Source organism: Urtica dioica, chromosome 9, assembly GCF_054948205.1.
Source record: "Urtica dioica subsp. dioica isolate 48M chromosome 9, U.dioica_male_clone48M_v1_H2, whole genome shotgun sequence".
In the NCBI taxonomy this organism is placed as follows: Eukaryota; Viridiplantae; Streptophyta; class Magnoliopsida; order Rosales; family Urticaceae; genus Urtica; species Urtica dioica.
Genome location: NC_142764.1, coordinates 26,782,191 through 26,795,322, shown reverse-complemented (window position 1 = coordinate 26,795,322; position 13,132 = coordinate 26,782,191). Strand labels below are relative to the sequence as shown.

At 32.0% G+C, this 13,132-nt stretch overlaps 1 protein-coding gene across 1 annotated transcript; it reads left to right on the top strand.

The window, feature by feature from the left end:
- Positions 1–7,413: 7,413 nt before the first annotated feature.
- LOC149386344 (glutaredoxin-C9-like) lies at positions 7,414–8,071 on the top strand. The gene has a single exon (XM_089626919.1). It carries the CDS (start codon positions 7,477–7,479, stop codon positions 7,870–7,872), a length of 396 nt encoding a protein of 131 aa, XP_089483045.1. The 5' UTR covers positions 7,414–7,476; the 3' UTR covers positions 7,873–8,071.
- Positions 8,072–13,132: the final 5,061 nt, after the last annotated feature.

Genomic DNA, 13,132 nt, shown 5'->3' with positions numbered 1-13,132 from the left:
CTTCTAAGGTTTACTTTTGTCGTGATTAAAAAAGTATAATATTACCATTTTTATAAAATTGAGTACAAACGTGTGACAATTATGAAAAATCAAAGTAATCTTTTGTTTTGTCATTTATATTTTACGACAAGTATATGGTATTACAATGATATCAGTGCATTGTCAACGATTTTCTTACGGCTATATTTGTAGAAAATCAGTTCGTCAGCTAGTCTCAGTTCGTCAGCTCGTCTCACCATCAGTTCGTCAGCTTGTCTCACCATCACCACGTCAGCTCGTCTCACCATCATCACGTCAGCTCGTCTCACCATTCAGTTCGTCAGCTCGTCTCACCCAACTCGTCCTCAGTTCGGAATCCACCTCAGCTCACTCCGAACTGACCTCACCATCTTGGAACCAGCCGGTTCCTTGGAACTCATCTCACTTTGGGAAAAGTGTTGCATTTATTTTTCATTCTATTTCCTATGTCTTGTTCTCTGTGTATATTTATTATTATCTATTTCCTAGAAGTAGTTATTACGTACATTTATTATACTGATCATGTATCTAGTCTAGTCTAATGTATCCACCATATCTATAAATAGGTGATACAATTTCATATCAATAACAAGAAAAATATTTCTCAGATTCGACTCTCTCTCTCTCTAAATTTCAACAATATTATATATATATATATATATATATATATATAAGAGAAGTAGAATTTATTATTCATTTAAAAATAATTCACTCTCTGATAAAATTATTTACTTGTCCTTAGATGAATTTGTCTAAAATTTTCCATAAACATCTTATGCTGAACCACATATTTTATGATCTATATATTTTTTTGAATTTTATTTTTATTGTGTTTTTTTTTCAATTCTCTACTTATATCTAAACTTTTTTTGTTAACACCTAAGCAAAGCATAGTGCATATTTACATCGGTATCTTATTTTTTTTTCTCTTTTTTCTCTTTCCAAAGACGTGCAGACCTACACGATACATAGTCTACGCAAAGCCAGCATTTATCACAAGTTTTACGTAATCGATCGATTTTTTTATCTGCCATTTTTCAAATTGTAAATTGATGTTTACTTGACTGTTTTGTCCCGTGTTTATCTGATGTGGAGAGTTTGTGTTTCAGAGCATTTATCATTTACGAAAAAAAAAAAAACAAATAATGCATATGATGACAGCGAAATGAAATTTAAGAGAATGCACCTTAAATTTGGCCTCTCATACCAATATTCCTTTTTTTTATATATATAATTATCTTAATGTATATTAATTTGATCGTCCATGCCAAAATAGTTTCAGAACAAGTGACTATGTTCTTATCCTAACTAAATTTGGCATGTTCTTACATGAATTTCACCAATTGAACAGCCAAAAGGATACCCAGCAACTCTGCTTCCATGGCCGAGTTCGCTTTGACCTTACTCCTCCATATCCATTTGATGACTCCATTTGTGTCTTTTGTAAGGTAACACACAAAAATGAAAAGGTTTTTTTTTTTTTTTTTTTTTTTTTTCTTACAGCCAAATTTCGATTTCAACAATTTTGGCTAAACTGGAGCCTTGACTATTTAATTAATCCATATCTCTAAAGGTCCAAGCCCAATGGGCTGAGAGTAAACGAAAATTGGGCCATGTTGAGAGCACCTGGTAATGTATATATATGTATACATATATATATATATTTTTTTTAAAGTGCACCTTTTTTAATATATTTCAAGCATTTATTTGAGATTATTTTTTTTTATAAACGAAATTAAAAACACTAAATAAATTAAATCAAGTTTAAAACATGATATATCTTTTTTAAAAGCTACAGAAATCAAGAAAATGATATTTTACAACTTAAAAAAATATTATATTCGCAACAAAAATTAAAACAAACGATTTTTAGGATAAGTTTCAAAAAAACACTACGACATTCGATTTTAAAAAATAAAAAAACTATAAATGAAACTCTGAATATCGTGTAAATATTGGCCAAGGCCCAACTAAAGCCAACAACGTACTACGATAAATTAAGTCTTTCTCTTGCATTGCCTATATTGCGAATGATACGCCTCCTCATGGCGTCGCTTACACAAAAAATAAACACATGTAACGTTAGTGTAGGACTTAGTCCTCCCTTAAAAAAAAATGTTTTTGGGTGTAGCCAAGGTATGTAATTTAGCCTAAAGAATGGTCTTGAGGCCAAGCCTAGTTATAGACTTGGTCATATTGAGTTATTTTAGATCCAATCGGATCCCGAGCCATCAAAATAGCCCATTCAAAGTTACCTAAAAGAACGTATAGCGAGATATACTATTTTCAACTCAATCCACCTCAAACCAGTTTATGAGCTGAGCACTTTTCAACTTAGCCCTCCGTGAACCAGTTTGCAAATTCATTTCTTTTCAGCTTAGCACTTTTCAGTTCAACCCGCCTTGAATGATGTTATGAGTTGAGTTATTTTTGGCTCACCTCAACCAAATTAGGACTTTGGTGACCACTTCAACGGCTGCTTTCTATGACGTTAACTTGCCCACGGACGGGTATAGAATGCTTATGAATGGGCAACCTCTGTGTTTCAAAGACAAAAATTTGTTCAACCAAATTCTTTTCAACTACTTTGCTAAATCCAGATCGAGCTACACACATGCCAATAGTTGTGATGAGAAGACTCGTTCAACGATAATGCGTCCTTGAAGATGATGGAGTTTGCGCTGCTTATGAATAGACGTCCAACCCAAAAATGAGACACTTACGTTTCATGTACGCACACCGATTCACGAATAATTTATATTCATATGTTGTTCATCGTTTCTTCTACTCTAATTGCTTATTTGATAATCAGTAAAAGCCAAAGGATATATCTTTAAATTTTAATTAGTTTATTTTACTTATTAATATGGGAGCATGATCAATCTTGCGAAAAAAATTTGTGGCCGATTAATGTAAACCAAAATCAATCTTTCTTTTATGAATGATTGGGATTATTTGAGCTGAATTATCAGCTCAACATGTAGCTGCAAAATTAAAAGCTCATGTACTTTTTTTATTTTTGAATGGTGGAGATTGAACTCACAACCTCCACTTTAGAGATGTGAAGGTGGTGTGAAATTACCAACTAGACTATGCTTACCTTTTTTTTTTTTTTGAAGGCAACTAGACTATGCTTACCTAAGTTCACACTTTCACAACTTTATTAATCATTTTCAAAATATCCAATATCTAGACATAAAGATAAAAATAAAAGCATAGATTATTTTGAAATAAGTGCGCACATAAGAGCGCTTTGTAATCATAAGCTAAAAAATAATTTTTTTTGGTAGAGTAAATCACATGATGGGAGTATTAAAATAGTATGACAAAATTGAAGGTTTTTCTTATGACATTTTTCTATCAAGAACGAAACATGTATATGCATATTTCAAATATTGATGTCTAAGCAGATTTTTTACACCAGCCTAAAATTAATGAAGTTTTCGTTATTTTATCAAACTGATAAAAATATTGGTGAAATCCTGGTTAAAAAAAAAAAAAAAAAAAAAAAAAAAAAAAAAAAAAAAAACAACTTGAATTCGTAAGTCAAATGCACATTGACACCAAAAATTAAAATTAGTACACATATTTTTCATGTATATAAGTCTTCATCTCATTTCACCCGTTTCTCTAAAGTTATGTTTTTTTTTCTCTCTACTCCTCTCTATTTTTCTTAATCTATCAACTAATATTTAATTTTTTTTTAAGAACAATTTTGCTGTCAATGAGTATTGAACTCACAACTTCTACTTTGGAGGTGATCTGAAATTATCAACTAAACTATATACCACTTATTTAGTTTATTTTTGTAGTGTCACAAATTTGCAAATTCAAACTAAAAAAACTTGTTACTACTCCAAGTCTGAAACTCAATAGTTTCAATGATTAATTTTTATTAATGTCAAGTCCCATCAATAAACGATCACTTGATGTTACTGAACAAGATCTTTAACTAACTAAATCAAACCTTCGTGCCATAATCAACGATCGACGAATATGGTGAAGCTTCTAAAGGTGTTCGAGAGACAACGATGTGAAGGTAAAACATTGAGGACTGAAATGCTCAACTTTTTTTTTCTCCATTTAATAAACTATTCTAAAGTTATTTTAAATAAAATAATATTAACAAAGTTGTATACCCTATTTGGATATAGATTTTTATTGCCTTGAACTTATTTATTTATTAATTTTTTTGTATAACATTGTATTTATTTTAATATTCCGGCAGCCAACCCTTTGAAAACAAAAAAAAAAAAATTCAAATATCACATTTAACGACATTTAATGAAAATTACTGCGCATGCATAAGAGGTATTAAATTTTTTTAAAATCATTTTTAGCAAGCCATAACAATCTTTCTTTGTTAATAGCAGTCCAACTCATAACTAGCACCATTTTCTTGCACTAAATTAGAAATGCTGTTTTGAAATAACAATAGAACAATGATGCTTAAAAGATGCGAAAGCTTTTCATAAAAACAATAAGGCTTTTTCTTCGGCCTAGCTTTGGCTATTTTTAGGAGAAAGAGGTTCCCTTTAAACACACTGACAACGCCGTATAACATTTCATGACTTCGTCCATAAAATTAAACAACAAATTAAAGCTGTGATTTGTTATAAAGTGAAAAGGATGGCTAATGAAATTGGCTCAAGTTGCAAGGCACAAAAATCAACATCTCGTCTCGTTAATAAGCTGTCTATTGGGCCTTATATAAAGTCAGCCCATACAGGCCAATTATTTTTCATGGGCCTGATTAATTGTTGGTCTCTGTACTGCCATTTCATACACTTTTAACTAAACTCGTGCTCAAAACTTCTTCTTATAATATATTCTCATTCTAAATTGATAATATCCCATTATTTATGCGCATTTTTTTTTATTATTCTTTACTTCAAGCCTTCATCTTTGCATGAACAAAGATTTTTTGTAGACCGGTCGACGACGATAGAAAAAAGAAAGATGATATTCGCGAAAATGAAACATGAGTTTAAGTTTATATAGTAGATGTTAAGTATAATATCAAATATATATTTTCTACAAATTTCGCTTGTGGGTTAACATATGAATGATTTTTAAATAAGACATATGTAGGAAATTTTGTGTTAATTTTGTAGGTAGTTACATAAGTTGTGGTAAAGCACGAATGCTTTTTTGGAGAATTAGACACAAACTTAGTTTCTGAAAATGTATTGGACTTAGAAAAAATTCACCAATACCAGTTTTTTAGAAATTGAAACTATAAACAACCTTTATTATACATAGTGTAAATGATATAAACAAGCTAAATAAACTATAAACCGCCGTGAAATAATTTGTAAATATTATATAAAAAAATATCTGTCTACTGTTTAAAAAATAATCGATCTTTTATGAGATTAAAAAAACTAAATAATGCTAGGTCCAATTTCTAGATAAGCTATAGTGATATTTGGCTGTATAAGTCGAAGAAGAAAAGTTATATGAACGATATCGAGAAACATATATTAACATATGGTGTATTAGAATTTTCTGTTTATATACATCTAGAAAAACATTATTTTTCAACCAATTTGTTTCTGTTAATCAATGTATATTATAATTTTTCTTCATCTCCATATTGATTATTTTTAAGGGTGATTTTCTCAGGGATACATCTATGACTATGAATAATGCATATTGAATATTGAAATTTGAAATTTTTACGATCACTACACTAACCGACGATCCACGTTCATATCTATTATCTATAAAGTCTTTACCGGTAAACAGCAAATATATATAATGTTACTACGACAATGTAACAAGAAACCAGGAAAGGTATATTATTAAATGTAAAAGGAAATCACTGTTGAACTGTCATTCGAAGATTTTCGTCCTCAGAATCATTTAATTGAAGCCTATGTATACTCTATTTATATACACCACGCGTAAGTAGTCACTTCCAAAATGACCAAACAAAAAGTTACACATCCAATTCATTGAAAAACTACTAATATCCATATAAGTTAATGAATCTCAGTAGCTAAAGACTGATTAAGAAGAACGGGGAAAAAAAAAATTAAATGCTTTTATTACCTTTGTTTGTTTGCTGTTGTCGTTGTCCACATGCTCTTACAATTCTCATTAAAATGTTTTTTACGTTGGCAATAATTCCCCTATTGCAGAAATAAATTAAATTAAATTAAATTAAGTGTATGAGAGTCAACTGATAAAAGTCCGAAATCATGGACAAAAACCCGGGCTAAGGCCTAAAATCCACAACAGAGGTTATATATAAAGTCATTAATAATAGTAATAATAATAAATAAAAAAGACTGGAGAAGGTAAAAAATGTGACGGCGTGACTGTCCGAAACACAAGGACAACAAAAATGGGTAACGAAAGCAAATTACAAGCATCACCACTGACCGTAATACGACGGCGTTTCAGTCGGTGTTTGTCGGCTTGTCGGTTTCCTTATCTCTCTCTTCTGCAAAACGCGCCCAGCAACAGGTTTGCAGTTTCCTGTTTCGGTAACGTATATTTATCTTTTTATTTATTTATTTATAATCCCTAAAAGCCCATTATATATTCTTTTCTTATTATTATAAGCGAGTAGAGAAACCCAGGGCTTGCTTTATTCTCTTGGGTATTATATCGTGTGTTCTTATTGCGTGACTGTGAGGATTTTTTCTGTTGAGATTTTTGTACTCCTTTGTACTCATACACTGTTATCACCTTTCATAATATGCCAGATAAAAAAGAAATATATATCATAAAAAAAAGAGGACGAAAAGAAATATAAAGTTTGGTCACACATATATATATATATATATATATATATATATATATTACGAATGTACTGATATTTTTATTTCTTTTGTAATTTTATCTTTGACTGGTGACACGTGGACGGTCTGTGATTGATTAAATTAACGTAAGGAGAAAATAAAGGGCAGGCCAAGAAAACCCCAGGGATATATCTGTCTCTCTATTTATGTAAGAGTTTAGGAGACGTTGGAAAAAAGCATGCATTTCTATACCTACATATATACATATAACTCTTAGGTGTTGTAATTGCATGATATTATTATCCGTACTCACACAGTCCACAATATAAAAATCAAAGGCCATAGCTCTAGCTGATCAACCTCTCAGTTTTTGCCGGTTACTCTCTCTCTCTCTCTCGTGTCGTTTGCTGTGTTGCTTTGTTCTCTGATACCGAAGTAAGTGCATTTTATATATATATATATATATCCTAGCTAGCCATGTGTGTATATATAGGACTGATATCTATTCTACGACTGTTAATTAAGCGTGACATGCTTTAGTAATTTCCGCGACTTTATCTATCTCGTGTGTGTGTGTGTGTGTATATATATATATCCCTTTGAGTTTGAATACACACTTCATTTCCTCATCACTCTCACACCTTATATAACTATCATTTCTCTTCTTATATCTCACAGGCTCATAAACACATACCATATAATATACAAAATGCAAGCTGTGGCGAAGAACCCTGATCACCCAGCGGCAGCGATCCACGGCGGCGCGGGATCGGCTCAGGCGGCTTACGAGATGGTGCGTCGGCTCGGCGCGGTCAACGCCGTGGTGGTGTTCGGTCGGAGCCGGTGCTGTATGTGCACGGTGGCGAAGCGTCTCTTGTTCGGTCTCGGAGTGGGACCCGCCGTGCTGGACCTCGACGACCACCCCGCCGGCGACGAGATCGAGGCGGTTCTCTCTCAGCTTCTCTCTCCCGGCTCCGGCTCCGGCCCGGTTCCGGCGGTCTTCGTCGGAGGGAAGTTTCTCGGCGGCGTCGAAACGCTCATGGCTTGCCACATCAACGGAACCCTTGTCCCTCTCCTCAAGGACGCTGGTGCTCTCTGGCTGTGAAGCTTCGAGAGTTTTTTTAATGCAGTTCAATGATATTTATATTTTATTATATGGTCGTTACGATATTACATTTCACATTTCTCATGGTAATGGCTAAGTTAGTTAGTTTTCGTAGTTCTCGTGTAAAAATGGTAGATTATTTTTATAGATAAAATTGTGCTGTCAGTGTGCGTGTTCGATTATGCTTTGTTGTTCCAAAGACGATATATTAATCAAACTAATTAAGAAAAGAAAAAAAAAATCTCTATTTTTGTTTTTATCGCCCTCTAAAGTTTTCGGTTTTATGGTTCTCTTATGGTAATAATTTACATTCTAATAAATGACTAGTTAGTTAATTGTTAGTTTTTTTTTCCTTCTCGCGTGTAAAGATGATAGATTATTCTATACATAAAAGTGTGTTGTCAGTGTGTATGTGTGTGTTCGATGCTTTGTTTTTTGGAACGCGGAAGACTAATAAAGTTAAGAAAAGAAAAAAATTTAATAGTTAATTTTTATTAAGGTTTTCTGGTAATTAATATGTGAAATTGTGAATTATACTTAAAAAAAGATTATTAAGCAAGCATGTAAAGCTAAATTCCGTGGGCTTCTGTACGCCCCTTTTAAAAAGGGCAGAGAGGATTGGCGAGAAATAAAAAATGGTTTTTTTTTTCTCGAAAATATAAAATGGTTGTACAAAATGGAAGTTCTATAGGTCATACATCCGTACAATATTTTTGTAATGCTTTTTTTTTTTTTTTTTTTTGTGTGTGTAAGGAATTCATTTTGTAATGTTACATGCGCCAATGATGACCAGTCGTACAGTATTCTATAACTTTTATTTTTAAATATTCTAAAACTTCTATATTTCTAAATTACACAGTCATTATTTTTATTGTAAGTAAATAATACATACTGATACTAGTATTTTTTTTTTAAATAACAAATTTTTATGACCTAAATCATAACGATAACTGAGCATTCCAAATTGTCATGATTGCAGAATCAACGGAATAGTACACACACACGATAGCATATATCATGATCGTAGAAATAATATATACAAATAGATAATTAGACTGGTAGAGCCTAGTTGGAAAATTAGTTGTTTGGCTAACTATAGAAGTCCTATTTTTATTAATATTATTTTATGAAATACACATTGTTTTTTTTTAACCAATGTAAAATCTCAGGAGTACTTACCACTTCATCTAGACCCAAAGCACTTGTTAAAGCTATCGACTATTGAGAGTAAATCTCAACCTCGAAATCCCGTTAGGCCTCGGCTAGAGGTACCGGGGCTTGCCCTCGATTCGCTGACATACTTATCAAGCTTGTCTCGACCCTAACAATTGAGACCACACTATAATATTTATAAATTTCGCATTTATATAAGTCGTTACGAAGCACTTCACATCCTCAATCGCAAGGAAAATAAAAGACTAATAGACTTTTCAATGTGACGATTTTCGAAACGGGCAAACCTTAAGAATGCCTATAGTATGTCACCCTGGTGATGAACTGAGTTTAGACTTAGCCAATACTCCTTAGTTTAATCACCCTTGATTTTGTCTAGCTATATATACATGATTTTGTCTGCTAGCTCCAACATAATTTTTTTTTTTTTTTTGTCGAATTCCATGGAAAACATATCTAATTTTAATTAAGGTATACTGATTGCTATGACAATTATTTGTCAAACGTCAAATTCGCATCAATATTCGGTTGAAACGTTATTTACTGGTAAACAGATAAGAAGTCAAGATGTATTAGAGCTTTAAAGTAACATAATCTATATATGGAAGCGCAAGTAATGTAGTTGGGCTCGGAAGGAGCTGAAGGAACGAGCTTGTTCTAACTTCATGTACCCAATCAATTATTTATTTAGTATTTTTTTTAAGTATTAGTCTTTATTATTTCTTTGGTATGTCTTTTATGGCCTAATAAATGTACAAGCATAGGCAGAGTATAGGTAGACAAGGTACTACTATAGGGTGTGAAATAACGAGAAATAAAATGAGATGTTTAAGATTTTTTTTTTTGCATTGCCTCAAAGTTTATTTTCTCTTGGTGAGGGCTAGTCTTTTAAATTTGTCTATGACACTACTTTTTAAAAATATTTATAAAATATATGCATAAGTTTTGGTTTGGATACACGTACACAGTTTTTTTTTTAAATTTATTTACTATTTGGACTTTTATCTTTTTTTTTTTTAGCTCAGAACTTTTATCTTCTTAGCCAATATTGTAATTTTATCAACAGCAAACAATGTGATGTGAGCAATCCGTAGTAGAATCACAGTTGATATACGAATTTGACCAGCAAATTTCTCATTCCCGAAAATAGAAGGTTTATGATGATGATTTAAAAGGAATCAAATCTTTTGACCGTTATCAGACTTGTGTCTTGACTCTTTGACCATCCATCTGCTTGATTGTTCGTTTCAATCCAATATTGTAGACTCTTTTCTGAAAGCCAATATTGCGGATCATTATATAAAGCGTATTAATTTTCTTTTTAAATTCACCACGCAATAATACTGTCACGATGTATCAACTTGACACGTATTTTTTTTTAAGGACACACCATCTCTACTTTAGAAATGGAGTAAAATTACCGATTAGATTATATCAGATAACACAAAACTTGACACATTAAAATAAAATATCACATATTTAATAAAAACCACCAGCCAATAAAAAGATTAAGCTTAGTGATAAGACAACCTATTTTTTTAGGTATTTTTAGTATCTCTTATTACAATGAGAAATATTTTTATATATTACAATTTAATAAAATTGTTTATAGTATTTTTTTAAAATAAATTGTGAAAATACGTGTTCAAAGTTTTATTGTGAAAATATATATTTTTAAATTATAAACAATCATTTGTCTGAATCTTACTTTAATAGTTTTTTTTTAAATAATATTTAAAAAAAAATATTTATAGAATCACTTTAACAGGTTGAACCCCCGACGAAAAAATCACATGCAATTCCTTCGGGTACGATTGGTGTTAAAATTGGCGGAAAATGCTGACATGGACATCAAGTGTTGGGTCAAAGAAAAGAAAATTATTGTTTTTTTTCCACTAGTATGTTATCTTATTTTCTTTATATTTATTTGAAATAAAATATTATTTCAAAAAAATAATTATTTTATGAAACAAACAGTTATTCAAAATGATAGAGCATGAGCTGTTGGATGGCAAACAGATTGGTCCTCGTATTGTTGAGGTCGTGAATCTGATCTGAGTGGCTGACTCCACCAAATTGGCGTCGATCAGTTTGAGTGGCTCATGGAGGCACCAGATACCATCGGAATCCTCAACGATCTTTGAATTAAGGTCCTGAAGCTGACCTTGGACCTCGAAGAACAAACTAATGAAAGTGAGATCTGCTTCACCAGGTGAAGCTCCACAACGTCAAGGTACTGCGTCAGCTTCTCATGAGCGCCACATTCTCAGACACGTCCGAGAACAGGCACGCTGATCAGAATATGGCGCCTTCGATCTTCCAGCGTGAAATTCTCTTTGAAGTACAGTAACAAATCTTCCCTCAGGCACGCCACTAGTGCCTCGGCCTTGCCTTTGAGGATATGAGTGGGAGAAACTCCGCCGAAAACGCCGCGGAGATTGAGGAAGCCCCGGTTAGCGATGCCTACGCGGGCCGCCAATGACGCTGAGTCGAATTGGCTTAGGATGTTGAGGATCGACGAGAGGCTCTGGCTCGTGCTATTCGTTGTTCCTGCATTGGCGTCGAAGTTGAGTGTATTCGGAGACCTTCGTGACAGGGAAAGTTGAGATTCCATTGTCACTATTCACTACCATTATTATCTTCCATCAACCGATCATGGCGATTCACTGAGTCAATTCGGAGTGGATTTCGATTGGGTAATGCGATGGTTGATCTGAGGGACGAGCGAGAGAGAGAGAGAGAGAGAGAGAGAGAGAGAGAGAGAGAGAGAGAGAGAGAGAGAATGGCTTTTTATATTTTAAAATGAAGAATTAATTGTATTTTTATTTATATTTTAATTTTATTTTCGGATTACACTTTTGTCCTCATTTAAAAGTCACATGATAAGCACACGACCTAATTTTCGGCTATTTTAATACTAAAAGTAACATAAGGACTACATGTGAAAAAGTGACTCTCATAAAAGATCGATAAAATAATTTCTTTTTGTCGGGGGTTCAAGCTGTTAAAGTGGTCAAAGTTGAGAGGAAAAAAATGTCATTAGTTCTATTTTTTAAATTGTGTCATTTCAAAAACATTATTCATATAATTTCTCAATTTAAATTATTACGCATATCATTTGTATTTTCAAAAAAAAAAAACATAAATAAATTTAAGATAAATATTTGTGAATGTTCCAAAATAGCTAATAAACTCATAGTAATTCGATAAAACTGAATGATTAATCCGTTATGATATATTCCTAACCATGGACAAAGGCAGGTTCACTCAACTTATAAACTAAATAACAAATTAAAGAAGAAGTACTTATATTAGAGTTTTTTTTATTTTATTTTATAATAATAAGTTTAGATATTAGTCTGACCTAAAATAAAGGATAATATTGATAGAATACCGTCATGATATATGTGACAAAATTATAACATCATGTCTTACTAGAAAAAACAAAAATAATGAAAACAAATAAGTGAATAAATATAGATAAATATTTTATCTATAGAATTATATATATATATATATATATATATATATATATATATATTAGTTTATTGGCATTAATTTTACCTGATATTACAACTAATATAAGGCTAGTGTTTTCAGTTTCGAATATTGCGAATAATTAGTTATAAAAGTAATTGGAAGATCAATTGATGAAATTAAGAAAACTATATTGGATAAACTTGATATAATGAGATTATTTATTTTGCAACAATTTCAAAATATGAAAACTAGTTGAAGTTAAGTATAATAATTTTTTTTATCGATTTATTTTAATAAATATCAATCTACGGTGTCACAGATTTATATTTATGACCTTAAAAAAAAATTATAGCTTCGTCTCTGATTTACGTACATATGTTTCTAAGAGTTCTACATATATACATCAATAGAAATAGAAAGAAATGAACTTGCTAAAGTCACGGTCACGGAGGATCGTAGGTGAGTGACAGGCTGTGTCACTATTGGACTTTAGGGCCTTATCTTTCTTAATCAAGAAGTAAACCCAAACAATGTTCGGCCCATTGGACCAGTACGAGACCGTAGTAGGTCGGTTAAGCAGAGTTTCTACGACTTTTCGCGTCTCTCT

Bases quoted from the DNA above. Each gene is read 5' to 3' on its own strand.
- LOC149386344 (XM_089626919.1), top strand. From the start codon at position 7,477: ATGCAAGCTGTGGCGAAGAACCCTGATCACCCAGCGGCAGCGATCCAC.